The 22,535-nt window shown below is 39.6% G+C and overlaps 1 protein-coding gene across 9 annotated transcripts in view; it reads left to right on the top strand.

The window, feature by feature from the left end:
• Window positions 1-21,371, top strand: part of LOC135487615 (glutamate receptor ionotropic, kainate 2-like) — a 223,255-nt gene extending 201,884 nt beyond the window's left edge. For 3 of the 9 annotated variants that reach the window (XM_064771577.1, XM_064771576.1, XM_064771574.1), the window contains 3 exons: window positions 201-426; window positions 16,596-16,885; window positions 19,234-21,371. In XM_064771577.1, the coding sequence (XP_064627647.1) occupies window positions 201-426; window positions 16,596-16,885; window positions 19,234-19,542 (825 nt within the window). In that variant the 3' untranslated portion in view covers window positions 19,543-21,371. Of the gene's footprint in view, window positions 1-200; window positions 427-9,846; window positions 11,783-12,032; window positions 12,445-16,595; window positions 16,886-19,233 lie in introns of those variants that run through there. The other 6 variants (XM_064771575.1, XM_064771573.1, XM_064771579.1 and 3 more) reach the window with 4 other exon arrangements.
• The last annotated feature ends 1,164 nt before the right edge of the window (window positions 21,372-22,535 follow it).

The raw sequence follows: 22,535 nt of genomic DNA, 5'->3' as shown, positions 1-22,535 counted from the left end.
AGGATGTTCTGTTCCATAACCCCCAACCCCTGACAGGGCTAGCTAACCGATCAGGTTGTCTCGCCAAACTATCGTTTTTGCAATAGGCACCTGGGGGCTCTAGTCCGGTCCCTATAAAGGGCCTTAGGCCCAGAATCATTCCTGTGATTGAAACCAAACCCCGCATTTCGTTGTCATATTTCATTTCTTTTTTTTTACAGACCTCGGATATTCCAGTGTATAAAAGAATGTGGGAGTACATGAGCAAGAAGGAACCAAGCGTATTTGTAAAAGAGTCCAAGGAAGGAATAGAGAAAGTTGAAAACGAAAACTATGCATTTCTCATGGAGTCAGTCATGATAGACTACGCAGTGCAAAGAAAATGTTCGCTGATGCAAGTAGGAGGCTTGCTAGACAGTAAAGGTTATGGGATTGGAACACCTATAGGTAAGATAACCATTCAGAACTCTTTATTTTCTATTTCGATTATATTCCTGTTGCAAATTTACTGTTTGTTAGTAAGGTGAGAGGGGCTAAACTTTGAATTGTATCAACGGTTATACCTGATGACCTATATCACTGCAATAATTTATTGCATTAAGTAGCTGCATCTTGAAATCAAAAAAGCCTGGATTTTATTTATAGGTGGTCACTGCCAATATTGAGTGCACGAGAGAGGGGGACCCTATCCCGACGTTCTGTGACAAAACATACAATTTCACGGTTCTCGATATCGATCTCGGCCGGATCCCTCTAAAAATACACTTGGTGACAGTAACTCTTGTCCAAATATGCATGTTATTTTGTATTTTGGGGCAAAAAAATATACCTTTCTCAGGCGCAGGTCCAGTATTTTCCGCTGTCGACAGTTTTAGCCATGTACGTGCCAGAAATAGGTACCGGCTAGCCGAAGAGGCCCCACTGCAGAATTGCAATTGGAACGATGCCACTTTGTGCGACCGACAAATCATACTATTATACGCACTCCTCAAATTTTGAACGTGATGTTATACGATACAAATGATGATGTTGTAGTAATAGGGTGAATCGAATTGTGAATCGAAGTATATAAGTGTGGTGTGGTTCAATCTGCAATTAAAACAAGACATCCTAAGTACATGTTATGATAATATCAATACCTAAAATTACTGAATTAATCGAAAAAAACGGGAAATGGCCTATTGTTACATTACTTACAGAGCTTGGTTTACTACGCGAATTTAAGATAGAAACTGGACCTTTCGCCCAGGCAAACAAAGGGGGCACGTCTTGCCGCTTTGATGAATCTAGCCTCACTGATTACTCACTACAAATAACTAACTAAAGTTCATAAAGTTTCCTGTTTTGTTCCTTTTTCTAAGGAAAATATACTGCCGGAGGGGCACTATCTCTCCAGAAACCTACCTAAAACCATATGCTAACCTCGGTGACAATTTAACTCTTAACCTACGCAGTAACCAGGATCGCCATCAAGTCAGAATTCTAAGTAAAGGCCAAAAGGTTAAAGTGCAATAAAAAATGTGTAGCTTCCGATAGATAGAAAGAAAGACTAATTATAAACAAAGATACGATTTGAATTTGTACGTAACAGGTGTGTACGTGCACTTTCATCACGTTTTTCTGCCCTTGATGATTTTTTCCATAAGGACCCCCCGTTTTAGCCCTCTTAGTGGGTCAATTTTATCAAGATTGCCTAGGGAATATGAGGGATTAGCCGTTCAGTTTGTGTGTCTCGGGAATATTTTCTCCCCATTAAGGGTATAAAAGATGAAATATTGTGCAGCGTCGCTTTTGGGAACGAGACAGTCCGCCAGCACATATATCTCCATCACAAATAGCTCTTTTAAATTTTGAAATTGACTGAAGAATAACGATTTTAGAGTTATAAAAATGAGGCATTTTTGTCGATCTCGCCTGGTTCTCATCGTTTCATGAAGCGCCGCGGCTTTGCCGATCAGTTAGCGCACCCCCGCCTCGAGCAAGTCGCAAGTCGCTGACTGATCATTCAAACGTGTTCAGTTGCCGTGCGCAGTTGTTACTGTAGAACGGAAGATAATATCTGCAGCATAACATTTTCGCACATGACTGACGATTGACATATTCGCGGCAGAAAATGTTAGTGAGTGAAAAAAATTTTTCCCAAAAAATTTAAACTGTCTATTTTGACTCTAAGCACTTAGTGTATGGGGACTTTAGTGTAAAATGTCCCCTACTTAGCATAATCTGAGCAATGATTAAGTAAAAGGTGTTTTAGTTAGGTGTAATTATGACAAGTACTAACTGTGTGGGAAATACACTTCATTGGTATGCAGTGCCTCTGTGGAAATATGGCAACAATGACATGGATTTCAAGCTAAAAGCAAGAGATTTTCACGGCAGAATATTTTCGCGATTCGTAAAAATATGCTGCACGCAAAATTGTTTCGGTCTACAGTATATAGTGGACACATTTTTGAAATGTGAAATCAAAATTATTATCCTGGGATGAGAGAGGGTAATGCCTCAGAAAATAAATTATCCACGGCGCTATTAGAGTCCGTTATGTTTAGTTTATCTGCCAGTGTAAAGACGGCGCTGCGTCTAATCATTTGATACCAGGAAACCAAATTGTTTCTACATGAACATTTCTCGTAACTTGCAGCTGAAAGTCGAACATGTTTTCAGAAGAGGTCAGGCAAGGGGTATGGTGATGCAAGAGACGTCATCATGCCTCATGTCACAATCAAGTAAGAGACTTCACTGTTGCCTGAATGATATTAAAGAAGAATGTGATGTCACAATCAAGTAAGCGACCACATTGTAGCCTGACCGATATAAGAGAAGAGGGTGATGTAAGAGATGGTATCATGCCTGATGTCGCAATCAAGTAAGACTTCGTTGTAGCCTGATAGATATAAGAGAAGCGGGTGATGCAAGAGACGGCATCATGCCTCATGTCACAATCAAGTAAGAGACCGCATTGTAGCCTGATTGATATGAGAGTAGAGGGTGATGTAAGAGACGGCATCATGCCTCATATCACAATCAAGAGACTGCATTGTAGCCTTATGGGAGGGAATAGGGCAGTGTCACAAGAACTAATCTAAGCTAAGGGAAATGAAGGAGAGATTTGCACTGACCTACTTTTGACCTACTGCCCTACTTTAAGACTGGTGTAGCTAAAGTAGTCATGTTTTTATCGGACAATATAAGTAATGAACAGTAGGTTTGTGCTAACCAATTTTCATTACCAACTGACCTACTTGGAGACGGTTAAAGCGAAAGGTGTCATCCGTGTTTGATGTCAAACTAAAAGTGTTTAAGAGTAGATTTACCCTGATCTACTTTATGACCTACTAAACAACTTAAAGACTGTTAGAGGAAGGCAGTCGCGTTAATGGTATCAAACTAAAGGTATTGAAAGAGCAGTTTCGCGCTGACCTGCTTAAACACAGTTGGAGCAAAGGAACTGAAGGTATTGAAGAGCGGATGTGACGAAAGAACCCCTCAACTACTTCTACTACTGTAGTTCAAATAAAACCTTCACAACTGTCATCCACACTAGGAGCCAAATTCATAAAAGGCGTTTAGGTGTTAGACTTGTGTAACTTCTCCCTAATTAGTTTCATGGCCTATTCATATTCTGTAAAGATTTACATGAAGGACCTGAATCTGTATATTCAGTACTTAAACACTGTTTTAAGCTAAACGCCCTTCATGAATTTGGCCCCATTTGTTTAAGCTTGATTCCATCTAGTCTGTCCATATCTCCCTATCTACCATAAACCTACATTCTGGCACATGCATGTACTACTTGTTACATTCTCTTGTCATTCATCTCATTCCTTGCTATTCAATTCCACCAGCGTAGTTATTCAGGCCGCTAGGCCTCTAGTTGTAGAATAGGTTTGAGAAGTTTTGTGAGGACTCCATTAAAGGGGAATGTCCGTGAAAGTGGAACGTCCTCTTTTTTTTCTAGCTCTCCATTTGTAGATTATGCAAAGAGAGTGTTTACGAATCCCTTTTTTTTAAAGGAGACATTTTACTACTATATATATATGTTTATTCGTACAAAACTAGTACAGATTGTTGTGCATCGTGCAGATAACTTGTCTTTGAACCTTAAGTGCATTACAAAAAACGTATCTTATGTATTATTAAATAGTGCAAAGGAAGTCTATAATTTGTCCTAACTCTTCCTTTGATAAGAGACAATGACCGGAATCCCTCAATTTTAGTAGCTCTCTGATTTGCTGTGCGATTCTAAATGATTCAGTGTTCTCATCAACTCCATTTACAATTGAATATGAGTAATTTATGCGGACAGCGTCATATTTACAAAAACCATATTTCCGACTGATTTTGATAAAGTTTTTACTCAGGTACGACGCGCTTCCCTCCAGTAACAAGTTCTTACATAACATTAAGTAAATGTTATCTGATTTTAATATATGTTCGATGTATCTCAATGTCCTCCTTTCCAAAAGTGTCTCCATATCACAATCACTGATTATAAGCGGAATTAACTGATTATGAGTCCTACTCGGTATACACATAATCTTTCTTACACATTTCCTCCATGCTGTATATACATTTGCAATGTAATGAGATGTTGTCTCCCAGAACTGAAAACCATATAGACAGGTAGCAAAACTCTTAAAGAGAGCATATCGAATGTCTGCATTTGCATGACCGAAGTACGCCATTACCATATTAGTCTTTTTATATAGTTCATTAATACCAAGGTCAACTCTTCTACGCTGTACATCTGGACCTAACAGAAATCCGAGGTGGACCTCCGATTCCACTGCATATAACCTATTTCCGTCAAACATTATATAGTCTATTACGATATCTAAACCTTTGGCAAACACAATAAATTTACTTTTTTTTCGCATTGAATGTTATCTTGTAATCTAACGAGTATAATTTGGCAATTTTTAACATCCTTGTCAACGCCCAGATGGTTGGTGCCAGTATTATTACGTCGTCCGCATAGGCAAACACTCCGGCATAAACATGGCCTATGCGGCACCCCACTCCCGACTCCTGCATGCTCACCAGTAGGTGGTCTAAATACAGATTGAATAATATCGGTGACAATACACCACCTTGCTTCACCCCATTTGTGGCGGTGAACGGATTTGATACGTAATCTGCCCACTTCACGCTAATCTGTTGATTTGTATACATGCAAGCTAAAAACCTTGCTATCAATGGACATATTCCTCTATTAATCAGCTCTCGAAATAGCTTCACAAAGTTTACACAGTCAAAGGCCTTGCTTGCATCCAGGGTGACACAATATACCGGAGATCCTCTATTGTTATAGTATCTTATGACCTCATTGACGACAGAGCTACAATCTGCTGTCGATAAGTTCTTTTTGAAACCGCACTGGGCGTCGCAAGACGCCAGTGCCTGGCTATGATTTCTGATAATGACATTGTCTAATATCTTCCCCAGAACGCTACTGAGAGATATACCGCGGTAGTTTTCTGAGGCGCTTAGGGATTTTCTACTGTCCTTAGGAATTGGAATTACCAAAGTTTTCAAGAAACTATTGGGGCAGTACCCATGTCGCACCATATTGTTCAACAAGAGACCGATATATATCAAGAGCCTATCCCCTCCTTGGATGAAGTGGTCCGTAGAAAGACTCGGGATGCTGTCCTGTTTACCACTATTTAGACATTTTAACGCTGCTTTAATGTCTTCGACATCTATGTTATGATTGCTATGACATAAACCTCTACAACATTTGTCCGCCACACCTTTGTCAATATCAGACTGCAGTTCCTCCATCTCATCTAGATTGTACGAGACACTGTTATATAACGTTTTAAATTTTTCTGCGAAGAGGTTACCAATTTGTTCATTTCCCACTTTATCATCCATCGTCTTTGGCAATTCGTTTGATTTGCCTCTTATTTTCTTGACTTCATTCCTCACGTTTGTTTTACTCCCTAATTTGTTTGCCGAGACCCTATCTTGCTCCTTCTTGATTTGTCTGACCTCATAGTGATACAGCGCTCTTGTTCGACGTCTAATGTCTGCTACAACACCATTTCTAGGACTGCCATTCTCTTTCCATATGGTGTGCCAGAAAATGGCTCGTTGTTTACATTCATCGAGGGCGGGGTTCCACCCTGCTCTTCCATTCGGACGATTACGATTAATTTTTGGTATTGAATCTTTGCCTGCCGATATGCACGCGTTTATCAGATCATCATGAAACGACTCAATTTCGAACTTGTGATCCCCGCACGTACATCCCATGTCCTGACATCTAACTGCGTTCGGTATCACTATTTGCCTTAAAGGCCATATATCAAGGTTTGAAAACATGCTTGATACTCATGAAATATGTTGAGGGTTAAAAAAACAAGATCCCAGACATTAAAAAAATTCTAATAATAAAGTCATTATTTAGTTATTTCAATTTTCAATTTTAAACTATTTGAATTTCCCACCACACACAACTTTAGATTAGTTCCACATGTGGCCGCTAGGGATTTTTTGATGACGTATATCAGGTCAGTCATAACAAAGCAAGATGGCTTCCGCATACAGTTCAGAGAGTGAGAGCAGTGAATTTGAGGATGTTTTGGTCGATACAGAAGGATGTTTAAACGTTGAGCCGTACGCGTTCGAGCCATTAATATCACTAGATCATAATGAGAGTGATAATTCGGACGAAAGTGATTATAATTTGTGGTTAATCAATTTGCATGGCAGACCTGCCGATATCTGATATAGCATTCATTCAGTTTTTCCCGGTAATTATCAAGGTTATCAGGTGATGCTTTATCCCATTTTAACTTGATCGTATTGTTCTCCCTCTCTCCCCCTAAATGTACTTTCGGAGCTGGTAAATTGACAGAGATACGTAAACACGAATGGTCTGATAGGTTATAACCTTTATGTTCCACATCGTACGCGCTTAACAAATCAAGTAGGCTTTCTGACATTAAGAAATGATCAATCAATGAACGGTCACCATTGATTTTGCTTTCGAATGTATAATCCACTGTACTCAAATTGCTCATTTTGTCCAGTCTTAGATTTTCTGCTTGTAGGAATTGATTCAAGTGAATGGTATTTGGAGAATTAATCCTTGTAACGTCAGTGTTAAAGTCCCCGCCGACCATAACATACCTCAAGTTATTGGTTTCGATCAAAGCCGAGATTTCTTGTAACACACCATTGTACTCTCTAATATTCTCAGGCCCACCGCTGTCGGTTGGCATATACACATTTATCAGTAACAAATCAGATTCTAAACCGTCATAACTTAGTCGTGCGGCGCACAGCCTCTTTGAATTCCATACAATTAGAGTTATTTTGGCTTCCATGTTAGAATTCCAAACTATCGCGGTACCACCGTATGGCCTGCCTCGTGGCAACTCACCATCATCCATACCCGATTGACCAAGTACACTGAAGTCGTTGCCAAGTTTTTGTGTCAATTTTGACATTTGCGCGTTAAATAACCAATGTTCCTGTATCAGACAGAAATCACATGATGACATTATTTCTGTGATATAATCGGTACGCCCCGGTCCTAGCCCGTTACTATTAAATGATGCAAGTCGTAATGTCACAGCCATAATCACAGTTAATGCAATGTAAGAAACCACGATAAACTTATTCGTCATTCTGAGCGTTTTCTTTCGGCTTTACCTCCATGTTGCTACTTGGAGAGATATATTTCCGTACACATACGCCTTCTGGCCACAAGTCATCCTTGAACATATCTTTGAATTGTGAAACCGGTACTGTTAGTTTGAATGATTTGAAGGTTGCTTCCTTTTGGTCATATTCATGTTCACACAAACCCAATCATCGGTCAGTCAGTCAAAGTTTGAAAATAATTAGCCCAAACGCAAAACGTTCTCAGAATGACGTTTGTGACATTTCACTAGTTTTTTAGGTTTCTTTGTGAAAGTTGGCTTTAAATAACCAAAATTGTTTTCTACAAAGATAAATGCCCTCTCGGCAAAATAGCATATATATTCTTGTTCAGGCTCAAAGTCATCAATCTAACAGTGGTTTCAACAAAATGTAGGCAAGACTTCGGCCAAAATTGAAACACTATTTTGTGCAAAGAGAGTGCTTACGAATCCTCTTTTTTTGTAAGATTAGACATTCCACTGCAAAAATTGCTCATATATTCATGTTGTCACAGACAACATGTCAAAGCTGTCAAAGTTCAAACAAAATTGGCCCAAACATAAAGCGTCCTAAGAACGAAATAACTTTTATAATATTTGTACATGAAGCCTAAACTGATGATGATGATGATCAATAAACATAGGTGGCGACTCAGGATGGAGTAGTGAGCAGGTCATACTCATTAGCATGATAATATAACACCTATTGCAGAATTAGGGTCGTACTGGGTTTCTTTTTGGGTAGCCTTTCCTTCCCGCATCATAGATTTAGCATAGGACCAGTAGAAATCAGTCAAATCTGGATTTCCTTGAGAACGGAAAGAGGACGCACCTGCATGTTTCTGAGTGTAATTCCACTTTCCTGGCTCTGATTGCATTGGAACTTAACAGTAATTGAAGGAACACAAGGAACCAAACCTTCAACCCTGTAACGAGTTGCTTTGGCTCTAGAATGGGCCGAATTAAGTGGCTGACGTCTTTTATGCTTTCCAGTTGGTGATAACATCACAGGTTCGTCAATAGAATCATAAGTTTCCATAATTTACGTGGATAAATGGATCAAAATCCGAAGGAATTCTACGAATTTTGAGCCCAAAAATTGTGATCATGGTAGACAAGGTAACCTGGACCAAGTCCGCCGCGCAGCGGAGGGTTGTGGAAAGTCTCACTAGCCAGTGGTGATCTTGTCCGGATTGTACCCTCCCCCCCCCCAAAAAAAACTAGTTTTCTTTATAAGGTATCACTTCTTACTTGATTCCATACCCTTCGTCACCCAATGGCAACCATCCAAAATCCATTTTAATGGCTGCTTGGAGTATCAGTAAGTCAATTTGCCCACATCTGACTTTTGACAGTTTTGACTGAAAATCAACTCTATCGCCCAATACGCATACAACTTTGAAATGGTTCATATATCCACTTCTATTGTTTTTAACCCATGGTGTGATATATCACGGTGCCTGTAATTGCCTCTAGTTTTCACATTTGTGATAAAATGCGGCTTGAAAGATATCATTTGTGCATTAATGATTAAGTGGATCAATTTCCGTCATAAGGTATCACTTAATACTTGATTTCATACCCTTCGTCAACCAATGGCATCCATCCAAAATCCATTTTAATGGCCACTGGGAGTATCAGTACGCAAGTGGGGTGACTGGAAATCAATGTGCCCACATCTGACTTTTGACAGTTTTGACTGAAAATCACCTCTGTTCAAGACCCATCCATCGCGCAATACGCATGCAACTTTGAAATGGTTCATATATCCACTTCTATTGTTTTTAACCCATGTTGTGACATACAGCAATGGCTCACATACATTGCTTCGGCCGCCGAGCCGATTTTCTAAGTCCGTCGAATATATGTCAATTTTACCCGAAAAGTCAGGACTCTAGCTTGCACTTAATACGTGAACCTATTCACGAACCTAAAGATTCCTTTTTGATTTTAAACAATTGATTTGATTTCAAGATGAAATTGGAGAAAGTTCTGTTCTGGCTGTTTGCAGCTGTGTTTTTGTGCCAATGTTTGGCAATGGTACATGACGATGATGACGCACATCAGAATGATGATGATGGTGATGACGATCATGGAAACGTTGATGATAAGAATGCTGCCCCCATGGAAAATCCGCCAAGACGACACCGAAAAGCTTATTCTTTAAAGCAGAAAATTAATTACATGGATGATTACATACAGGCGCTCATCTTAGGTGAAGCCCACGCCGAAACCCCCGCCGAATTTGCGAGGCACAACCGCATCCATCCAAGAACCTTCAGCGATTGATTGGCTAACGAAGACGAAATAAGAGAACTGATGAAAAAGCGCCCACATCTGGCCGGACATAGACTACGTCAACGAAATCCTGGAGGTAATCCGACTTCACTGTTTAAACGAATTTAACAACGTGTGTGAGCCTTAAACGTCAGTCCTTTATACATTTGAAACTAACGAGTCTTCATTTTTGGCTAACCTCAGGGGAGCTTATACGATACCGTGGCGTCCGTCGTCGTTGCCCGTCGTCGTCCGTTTGCGGAGCACGTTTCGTCACCGCTAGGGCTAGATGGCTGAAACTTGGTAGCTTTGGGCAATATGGCAAGACGTTTTTATTTTTCGCGATATAACCTACTTTCTGGCCTCCAGGCGGCCGTCTTGGAAATTAAATGACATATCACCCGGGTTTTTGATTTGACCTACTTTTCAAGGTCACAGACGTCAAAGTTCATTAAATCACTGACAGGTGGCATGTTTCGTTTCTTTTTGAGATGGAAGGTTCTAAACTTGTGAGGTCATATATCTAGGAACCCTCTATCCGACCCAAAAAAATTGTCCTGCTCGGATTTCAAATATGGCCGCCAGGCGGCCATCTTCAAATTTAAACAGAGTCGGATTGCAACCAATTTTCATGTAATTGTGTATATATGTACTCTCTACAATATCCCTGATTTTCACTCAAATCCATCTACCAATATGGCCGCCAGGTGACAATCTTGAAAATTAAACAAAGTCCTATTACCCCGAAACTAATGATCGGATTGCAAACAAACTTCATGTGATTATTTATCTATGTACTCTTATCAATATCCCTAATTTCCCATAACAAATATGGCCACCAGGTTGCCATCTTGAAAATCCAACAAAGTCCTTTTACTCCTTAACTATTGAACAGATGTCAACCAATTTCCATGTGACATGTACACTCTTTAATAACCCTGAAATTCAGTCAACTTTATAACCAAAATGCTGTACTTAGATGGTACCGGTAATTTTCTTTGGTGCCATTGAGCCGAGAAGAATAATATTATTCAATGGAATCGAAACTGGTGAAACTAGCCAGATACTGTTCTCTCCATATCCACTGCAAATGACATCCATTGCATTCCCCGAGGTGAGCACATGGTCCCTGGATCATTCCATTTGATCATTCGCTGACACCTTTGTTTTATTTTTCAGCAAAATGGCCAGTTATTGAAGGTCATTTGAAAACTTGGTTGAGGAGCGAAGGTTACTTGGCTTCTCAGTTACGCGTGGGAACATGACGTTATCGACTACGCACCAATATCAACAATGGCGGGGGGGGGGGAATTCCACAATTAGACAGGGATGAATTTCAAAGGACATGGCCCCACCTCAATTTCTGACCGGTGGTTCAATCGCTTTCTGCAGAAATAATCTTGATTATTTTGTCGCTTCATTATCGCATAATGATAACCGTACAATGATTCACAAGAATTGTAACAAACAATGTTTGTTTCATTTTAGAAAACACATGAGCTACAGACGCAACACTTGCGATTCGAAAACTCTACCAGCCAATGCAGACGACCTTTTTCAGGAATGCAGTGAGAAAGTTCACAACACTCTACAAGAACATAATTTGGATTTACTGATCATTTGCATTTTGAATTAACTGATCATTTACTGATAATGAATCTAACCTTTGTTTTATACGATATGAAACCGGTGTACACCTACAACGAGGCGGGAGAGAGGAAAAATTGACATTCGCTCAAGTCACAGAAACAAGAAGCTTGGATGCACAGTTAGCCTGATGATAATCGTAGATAGATGGAAAGGACCTGCTGAAATCATCATCCGTATATGATCCGCTGGTGGCCGGGTCATTCAGGAGTTACAGAACTGGCAGGGTAAGTTAACATTCATTAGCATCTAAAATAACCAGCAGATCTTTTGACTCCAGGATTCTGTCGAAAAAAAGTTTGTCTTTCCCTTTCAGCACACGAATATCGTCACTCTTCTCTACTAATTATGTTTCTTATTGATCTAATTTGACAAGTCTTTCCACCTAAATATTGCCATTATCAAAGTCAATGTGGCTGTAATCACCCAAACTAAATAACAAGTGTTACATTGCAGTTCACCCTTCTTTCTTTCTAGGTGACAGGAACGGAGATAGGCTGCGTAGGAAGGCTGACGCTCATCAATTGGCTGGATGAAATCTTGATACCATTCGTGGCAGAGGAACCATTCATGTTAATTCTAGACCAATATCCACCACATAGAAATAGAGAATTCAAGAATTTAGTTGAAGATGCTGGGAGTCACATTGATTTTATACCTGGAAAGTGTAGCAGCCTTATGCAGCAGCTCGATATCAGCATAATGAAGGCCTTCAAATGCAGACTTCGCACAGTATGGAAAGCGTGGAAAACTGGTCACACATAGGCCAATGAGGACTGCCCGAACATTTCTCTGGGGGAGGTGGTACGGATAATCAGTCTAGCATGAGAAATGATAGGTGCTGAAGCTGTGCGGATTGCATTCAGATCCAGTGGTCTTCTTTTCCTGAGGAAGGTAATCATCCGCCGGTTGATCTTCAAGACTTAGTAGTTGCTGATGGTGATGTATGCACTGATGTCGAGGATTTAGTTTCCTTTAAAGATAAGCCTGATGACACTGAAGAAGAGACGATGTAAATGAAGTGTGATTTGCTGTCAAATAAATGTGTTCTTCGACCAACTAAACTAGACGCTTTAATATCATTATTTCTAATGAGTAGGCATCACGAAATGACATGAAGAGATTCATACCAACTCAATGCAGTATAGAAGACACTGATTAAACAGTGATTACACCGCAATCTTATTCCATTCAAATCCCCTCTTACTCAACTTGATGAAATGATCAAGAATGCGAAGGAAGCGAATCACGTAGCCGTTGGAAAATAGGCCTGTTGCTATCATTGTGTCACTCTCCGAATCAAGGATATCGTCGGTTGAATTTCAAGTAGGCCTCCTAACTGAAGACTGAATAGCGCAATAATCAAATCGCCACTATACAGGGTGTCTCATTAAAAAGGTCAACCGGGCGAAATGGGTTGATGATTTTAAACCTTTCATTATCAGGTAAAACTGGGTAATTGTAGCCCCTTTTTCGCCTACAACTTAGGTTACGCACGAGATTTCCCTGCAGATTCACAAAAAAACTGGCCTAGATATTGTAGTGGCACCTCTTCCAATAATATTGCCTGTAATTCAGAGCATTTTATCTAAAACAATGCTTTTGAGAGACAATCCAAGACTGCATGACTGAAATTTCAAATTACTTGTTTTTTGTGCATAAGAACACTTTTTTTCACAGGTTTATGGTCTTTACTGGTTATAAAACATGTATTTTTCCAATCTAGGTTGACGACGTGATTTCACTGGTATCAAACGGTATTTATTGAAAACTGAATCAGACTGATTTTAAACTGGTGTAAAAACACAAAGTTCTATTTATCACCTCAGTTGTACATCACACCTTGCGTCAGACAACAGCTTGCAATATTCTGAATTGACTGACGGTCTTGTCGCGTGCCGTTAAAAACTTTCAGGGATGGGTCATGTATCAACCCAAATTATAGCTGGCATCACTTATTGGTAATGCAATTTACATGTACCGTGAGAAAAGCTGCTGTCTAGTCAATGGTGTGGCTTTAACTAGAGACACCATTAACTTTGAATTTTATTTATTCCGAAATAATGCCAGATAAACTAGTATGAAACCTCAAATGTATCATTGTCGGTACATAAAGGGTTACTATTGTATCTACTGTATCTAAATCAGATAGATTTGTGATCAAATAATATAATTTAGGTATAAGAATAAAGAAACCTAGCATCTTCATGATTTATGACTGGATATATTGAGCTATTTATTAGGGGCTACAAATACCCCAAGGGTATCTTGGCACCTTGGTCAGAAAAGTGTCTTTGAAGAATTTACTTTTAATAGTGACATCAAATGCTGCACACAACGTTCTCTACACTCAATGATCAACTGAACCAAGTTTCAAGTATATCAATGCTCTGTACGTGTGGAAAATTCATGCCTGCAAAAATTTCGATCCCAACTTTTTTTGTGCATGTGTCTGATTGGTTCACTTCTTATAGCCAAAACTCTTATATAACATGTCGCATAATCCAAAACTATCTATACTCGAGATACTCTAGTGATACTCTAGAGCCACCTCTTTCATAGCCATGCTTGGGTTGGCTGAATAATTCCAAGGTTATCGGAAGATAAATCAAAAACATAATCAGGGGTACAATTATACCGGGGCAACAGTTACCCCATTTTACCTTACTGCTTTTGACGTTGCAGCTCAGGAAAGTATAAGCTACGGGTTTTGTGTTGATACTACATGTATTGGGACGTCCATGCAGTCAGGAATGACTGAGTACCATGGTCTTTAAAATGACAGGCAGAAATGAAATTGTTCCAAGTTGGGAAATTCCATGCAGTTGTTGTCACACATGGTTCTTTGTCAATGGTTCATTAATTTAGGAGTGTTATGTCATAACTGGTAGGGGTATTTTCAGGCGCTTATGGTCGGCACAGGATGGTGCTCCAGCACATCACCTTCGCGCAGTTCAGGAAACCTTGACGGCCATTGTTTTGTTCGGACGACGAGTAATCGCACTGAACCGCCAAGTGGAGATTCGACTCCCTGTGATTTTTTTTCATTGGGAGTAACTGAAGACCAAGGTTTATGCGACTACAGTTCAAGGTCTAGCAGAAGTAAGAACTTAAATAATTTGTGAGGTCGATGAAATTAAATTGTAAAAATGTGGAATTCATGTGGATAAAATGTATCTGAAAGAAAGTGATGTGTTTTTGATCATTATACATGCTTTCATTCTCAGCCATGTAATGTGGCTAAAAGTCAAGCTTGAATTCCCCTACTTGGAACAAGGTGATTTCTGCATGTCTTTTTCAACACCATGGTGCTCAGTCACGCATAACAGGTTGAACATCACAATGGCATCAACACAAAGCTCATAGCTTCTACTTTACTGGGCTACAATGATAGAAGTTGTTGAAAGTATGGTTTAAAAATATTAACCTATTTTGCTGGGATTACCTTTTTTTATGAGACACCCTGTATTTCAATTTGACATCTACGACGGACTTAGAAATTAGTGAGCTCTCGCACCCCACGGTTAGTCAAGCCGACTACATTTAGCTATGTGTATCCGTAACCGGTAAGACGGTTTGTTTTGACCCGTTTCGCAAATGAAGCCGGTCAGGCCTAGACGGATGGTACCATTGTTGACGATCATGCTTTCGTACCTACCAGGTCGATTAGTCTCTCTAAAGTTACGTTAATTTAGTTTACTGGCATAATAAATTTCTATTTTTGTTTGTTACAGATTTAATCTGCTCTGAAAAATGTGATCGAAGGGAGCATGAATGAAACATGGTGATTGTCATCCCGGTGGTTCATAGCACTCGTTACCCTCCGTTACGGGTACACTTGTTATCGCGGATATAGAGCAGAATGCATGTGCTGAATTACCTTTAGCCTGACGTGTCAACTTGATTTGAAACGCAAATACCAATAAGGCCATTTTGATAAGAGAAGAAATTTCGTATTCTTTGACAAATAGTTGCTGTTCCGTTGTGACAGAATGAAAGTCACGTTTTAACGTGACCCATTTGTGAAGAAACGCCAAATTATATATTCAATTTCACATTAGTACAAGACATTGGTTTCACAGGCCGTACATCCTTGAAAAAACTGTGAACAAGGGTAGGACCATTAACAAGTTGGGGCCCATAATTATTTTCGCACTAGAGTTAATGGGACGATCCAGGAAAAGAACAAATGCAGCGATACAGTTATTTTCATATATGTCTTTTCCTTACATCGTTATCTGAATGATAAATTCTGTCCTGTGGCGCAGCCAACGCAGCTAGACAGGGAGAACATGTTTGGTCTGTTAAAGCTTACATTTCAACGGCAAAATGTGGCATTTACAGCTTCAACGACCATAAAAAACCCACAGCAAATAAAATATAGGGGTATTAAGAATCTCTTTCCAAAAAAGTTTGATCTTATTCCGACTTTGAGGGATACCGTAGATGATTTCTGTAACCGTTTTCAACAAACGCATACGAAGCTTGGGAGACGTGGGAAATTAGATTGCGACTTATAGGAACTTGTGCACACGTCACAAGAGCGCCTGAAATGATTACCATACGGCAGTCGATCACTTAACCGATCACCTGCAAAATCTCCAGTCTTATCAATGGAAACATGCCTTTTAACACGGATAGGCCATTCACTTCAAGAGGAAAATATAACATCAACTGAATACAAAATATGAAATATGTCTCATTGTATGAATGAAGAAAACCTGAACGAAAACGCTGTGTGAACGACGCCTCACTGGTTACATGCAAGACTGAAAAATCCGAAAACCGTGTGTGTACGCGTCGCTAGAGCGCAAAATTCTGATGACCTAAATGTCCTCGTTTGGCTAACCATGCCGGTGCGAAAGCTCACTATTGTATAGATTCCCCTACGGTGAGCCAAAAATCATCTGTAAAACCCACAATACTAACACTACCCATATTGCTCCCATTTTTTGTGCCATATACAGGATATATCCGTTATAAGCAAAAATATATCCGTTGACTCGTAAATTTCATTGTCATCATTCGTTTTCTTTTTAGGCTCACCATACAGAGATACCATAACACTGGCAATCCTCGAACTCCAGGAAAATGGAAAAATACAGATGCTGTATAATAAATGGTGGAAAAACACAGGCACGTGCAACAGGAAGGATAAAAAAGACTCTAAAGCCCACGAATTAGGCGTTCAAAATGTCGGAGGAATTTTTGTAGTATTATTAGCTGGTCTGGCATTAGCTGTGATTGTTGCCGTGATGGAATTCATCGTTAACTCCCGGAAGAATGCCAAGAGTGACCGAGTGAGTGGTCATGCAGGACATAAGAAAACAGTGAGTCTTTATAATATTATTGTAAAACGCATTATCACATGACCAATCTGAATCTCGGCGCCTAAATAACAAACAACATCATGTGAGGGGTGATTAGAAACTGACGTTGCCTGGTTGCTGGCATCAGCATTTATTCAATTCATTATTTATTGCTCATGGATTCGCAGTTAACCGATGACAATATAAAAGCGTACTCAAAACCGGGCTGCGAGACTTGTTAGCAAAACGCACAAGTACGATCATATTACGCCAGTCCTCCGACAACTACATTTGCTGCCGGTTAAGTCTCGTATTTATTTCAAAGTCTTGCTGCATTGTTACAAGGTCGTTCATGGGTCCGCACCTTCAGCTTCCACTCGCCGTATCTGCTCACCGTACGAGGTCTTCTGCTCCTAGCTTAAAGCTTCAACCAAAGTACACAAAGACCTCGTTCGGGGACAGAAGTTTTTCGGTGAGTGGTCCCTTCCTTTGGAACAAGCTGCCGGCCCATATCAGGCTGGCAGACAGCATAATTTCATTCAAGCGGTCACTAAAGACGTGGCTGTTCAAGAGACATTTTGAGGGTTGGGCACCTTGATCACGGTGGAAAGGCGCCAAATAAAAATCTGTATATGTATGTATGTATGGTATATCATCACGTTTTGTCCGCTGTCCGTCCTCTGTCAACAATGGTGGCACATTTGCTCACTGTTGAGTCTAGAAAGTTGAAACTTGGTGTGTGGATGTCTTATGACAACATGACTTGACACATAAAATCATTGCCATTTGACCTACTTTCTGGGCTCTATGCAGCCGTCTTTAAAAAGCTTATTTTGTCAATATCTCATAAACGCTGATAGCTAGAACAATTACATTTTTACTGTCAATACTTCTGATGAGACTACATGACATAGTGTACAGGGTTTGATTTGACCTACTTTTGAAGGTCACAGAGGTCAAACTCTAAAATTTCAGCAAAGGTGACACGTTTCATCATTAATCCTAGATTCTTCAAATTAGGCATGTTGACACCTTTATATCGGTACTTATAAAAAAAAACTCAGGTCAATGTGACATTGTTTTCAGGTGTAGTTAGGTCAGGTCATAAAACTCAGTGTCGGTCATATATCAAGAAACCTTCACTGTGTGATCTTCAAATGTGCATCATTGATTGATATGATCAAGCTTAACATAGTGCTTATAACATTTTGAACTTGACCTTGTTCCCAAGGTCAGAAAGGTCAAACTCTAAAATTTCACTGAAGGTGGTACGTTTCTCTACTATTTGCCACAGATTCATCAAATTTTATATGTAGACAGCTATTGGGCATATGTACAAGTGGTCCCAACTTAGGTCAATTGTGACCTAATTTTGACCTATTATCAATTTCTCAGAGGTCAAACTCTAGAAGTTCATTGATAGAGTCACATATTGTCATATTAAAAAATCAATTTAACCTCCATGGATGGAGGATTTTACCCAAAATCAATGGTGGCTGTACACATGAAACTAGTACCATCTGAAACTATAGGAAATCCTGTTCAAACATTTTCATTACTCCAACACTGTTTCTAGTCACTACAAGCCTTCAAAAATAGGTCTGTGGAAAATGTGATATTCCTGATTCTGGCTTGCCACCCATGGGGGAGGGTATTTCCGCTTCTGGCTTGCCCCCCCCCCCCCCCCCAAAGAGTTAATGCTCACATTTGTGTGCTAACTACTCATAACATTTGATTTGAATATTTTATAGGAAGTGACTACTTGGCAAGCCCGGTTTACCTAACAGCAACTTTTTCTTGTCCTGAATGGAGAGCCGAACTCATTAATATTAAAGTAAAGTCTCCAGCTCGCCAAACAGGGTAGATTTTTTACCTGTTTGGCAAGCCCGGCTGGCCGAACAGGGTGGCTTTTTAGTGCTGTTTGGCAAGCGGCTCTCCAAACAGGACAAAAAAAGATGCCTGTTCGGCGAGCGGCTTGCCAAATAGACCCGGCCTATTTTATATAGACATTCAGTGCACTAAGAGGAGCTTTTGATCAAAATAGGCAATTATCATATTGGAAAAAACTATTTTGGCAAATTATGAGTGTTAGTCCTGAGCACTCTAGCTGCAGTTCGGACCTGTTATATTATTGGAAAAAACTATTTTGGCAAACTATGAATGTTAATCCTGAGCACTGTATAGCTGCAGCTCTGACATGTAATACTCCCAGAGAGTAGTGCTTAAATAAGGAATGTACAGGCCAACAGTTAAGGGTGAAAATGTGAAGAACTGAAATCTGTTGGATTTAGTGCTATTTAAGTCGCAAGTTTTCTGTTCCACATAATAAAGCAAATTATTGTCTTATTTATCATACCTTACTTTTTCAGCAATCATTATGTTCAGAGATGCTTGAGGAGTTTCGCTTCGCCCTTCGATGTAGAGGTTCCACGAAGCGGCCGGCTTTTCGCCGGACCTGCTCGAAATGCTCAACGCATGCAGATGTTCCTGTGGACTCGCCCAATGGTGTTATACAACTCCGTGAACTCAAACGGTCACCAATCACTGGCTGCAGGGAGTACAGATCGCCTTCCCCACTACCAGACCTCTACTCAAAGGAATTTAGAACTTCGTCACCTCTTCCTCAATTCGAGGAACGGCAGAAGAGTGGTTACAGTGATTACACATGTAAAGATTGAACAAGGAATCGCCTTTTTCTGGAAATATGGATTTCATCACATAGAGACGGGGAGGGGAGGGTAACCTAGATTTCATTTCTTCCTGGCCAAAGCAAATTGAAGGTGACCATTGATATATGACATTTCTTATTTGAAAGGGCATTGGTGTCAGTGTCCAAGCCTAAATATCTAGTAGTGTAATGTCTTGCCCATATTGATATCAACATCTATAACCAAAGATATCTCTAAATCTATTCAACCATTTTTATTGCTGTTGGGTGGTCACAAATGTTTTTGTTTTTTTTATTATCATAATTACATTGAAGTACGTTGTTGTCATCATTATGTTATCGACCATTTTTAAAAATACACAACAAAACGTGTATTTATTTCAGAAAAAAGATGTAGAAATGACCAGTATTTTGGTACAGCAGGCAATAAGACTGTCTTGTGTTTTCATGTTGATATAATTATCCTGATTCTAAAGTAATGGGCTTTTCTAGTTAAAAATCAACCCTTGATAATTTTGTTGACGTCTGACACTGTCCGCCTAAGCTCAGGACGCTCACAAGGTTTGTGGTATTGGTTACACACCATTCTTTTCTTAAGTGAATACTACCAGCTACAATAAACAACAAGGGGCCCAAGGGTCTGCCGCTCAGCTGACATTTTGTCTATACCAGATATGATATGGTACCAGTTTAATACAAGAAAGTGTACAAACTATATGAGTGCAACGTGCCAAAAAGCAATCCCATCGGAGGCATTTGGATGTATAAGTAACGTGATCATAAGGTTTATTGCACTACATGTAGCTGAAACATTGCTTTTAGGTTGCTAAATCTCCTGCATTATCTATTCATTGTAAAGCCCAATATATCAAACAGCTGAATACTCTGATTTGCTCAATGGTCATTGGATGGAATGTCATGATCAATAGTCATAAAGTTGACAGAATGTTGCACCGGTAAAAAGAATTTCAAATTGACTAATTAGATTACTGGTGACCTGATTAATCATTGTTAAATTCACTTCACTTCACCTCTTGTTGTAATCATAATCATCATAACCAAAGGATCCAAAAAGATTAAAAGTGCCAAATTCCACAGCATGTACAATCGCCTGCCTTTGTTTAAGACAATAACCACCTGCTACAGTCTGCATTGCTTTAACAGGCTATTAATGAGAGCCAGAACAAGGCATCAAAGGCATTTTCAACATGTTCATAAAGGGTCATTCATAAAGTAATGCCACACAGAAGGATGATGCTTGATGATGGTGTAGCCTGTAGCGCAAGGTCCACCGTATACAATCTGTGCTCATCCAGAAAAAAATCTGAAGGAACGTCCATGGAACTGATGCCATGGAGACACTTCCCGAAGCACAGTATCAATACAGATCAGCCTATAAAATGACTGGTTTGGAATGATACCAAATGCAAATTAGAGCCGGGAAATTTCACAGACTGAACCTTAAGTATATCAGCCTACTCTGTCTACCATGGCGGCAAACCAAGGAAGGTCTTTCAGTATGGACAAGTAGTCCTCTCGTCAGCTCCAATTCGTTCATGAAATAAAACAAAGATCATCAAAGTCAATCGACTTTATTCATTGAGTGATCCTTTTGTTTTTGTTTTTCATGTACAAAGGGAGAGCCTCCCGTAAACACGCACACCTTTGCAAACCGACTTGTCGGAAAATAGAATTGTTCGGAAAAAAAAGTAATAGCACCTCCCTACGAAATGACAATATGGTTTCGATTTCCGGATTCAGTGCCTACAGAGGGAAAAGAACCTTCATCATGCAGATATTAATCCCCTACCTTTTTTAGAACCTGATCATGGTATGCTGCTCCCACATCTGATCATCAGATGATGATTTTTACAAGCAGTGCCATTTTTTCATCAGGACTAGGCTCCTGACCATATGATGCAGCCGATGCTCAGATATACTAGATCAGTCAAGTCTCAGGAGAGTTATCTCAAAGTCATATTGCCCACTAGTCGAATGAATCATCGACGTATATTGGCTGAGACAATCGGATTTACGCCATATATACGTCGATGCACGGATATCAGAAATACGGCGTCGATGAAAGCACGTGGAAATGTACATTTGCATGTCAAAGAACCCGGAAAAAACGCTACGACTATGTGCAAATTTTATAAAAAGTGAACATGTAACTACAGAATCTACCAAATCAATGTATTCTTCATGTAGCTGTACATTGTTTATTTGCACCAAATTCGAAATCAATTAAGAAATACAGTCATATTTGGACACTATTGACGAGAAAATCGGATAGCCGGAATCTTCCACCATCAATATTATTGTCACGTGCAGTAATCAATCTCCTCACCAGAGAATCGTTCTTTACCCAGGTCTTTACCCTTGGCAGCAATATGTGAGGAGCAGACAGATACAGATTAGATAAAAACACAAATTACATCAAATTTCTCAATAGGGTTATTCCATTGGTGATTGATAATGTTCTTTTGTAATTTCAAACAGATAAGAAAATAAATATTGATGCTTTTTTGACGAGGTTAAAAAGTGCGCCATTTTGCACTAAATGGCGCCGTTGTTGTCAGCGGTTTACACATGAAACATGCACCGACATGTTTTCGCGAGGAGACGTAATCTCTAAAATTATTTTTAGATTGTCTGAAACGAGCTGTCTTCGAAATCAAGTTGGCTTCGAAACGGCCTCCAAATTCACTTGATATTTTAACCAATTTCCGTCTATTGATTTGGCTTTAAAATATGTTTTTCATCAACCGTTAAGGGTACTTGTTAACATGGTAGTATTTTAAAAGCGATTCAAGTTATGGTTTAAGCGCATGCACTGAATTTATTACGTACTCGATACGAATACGTTTTTTCTGAGTAATGGCCGCTGATGAGAGAGTTAAGTCGGTGAAAGAAAGTTTCATTGAAGTGTTTTTTTTTCTTTCATCGTCGTAAGTTATAAGACTAACTGCCCACAGGCTTATGAGAAGGACTAGGCCTCTCCCC

The sequence above is a fragment of the Lineus longissimus genome, chromosome 5 (assembly GCF_910592395.1).
Source record: "Lineus longissimus chromosome 5, tnLinLong1.2, whole genome shotgun sequence".
Classification (NCBI taxonomy): domain Eukaryota; kingdom Metazoa; phylum Nemertea; class Pilidiophora; order Heteronemertea; family Lineidae; genus Lineus; species Lineus longissimus.
The sequence above is the reverse complement of the archived record's forward strand: the minus strand, read 5'-3'. Positions and strand labels throughout refer to the sequence as shown.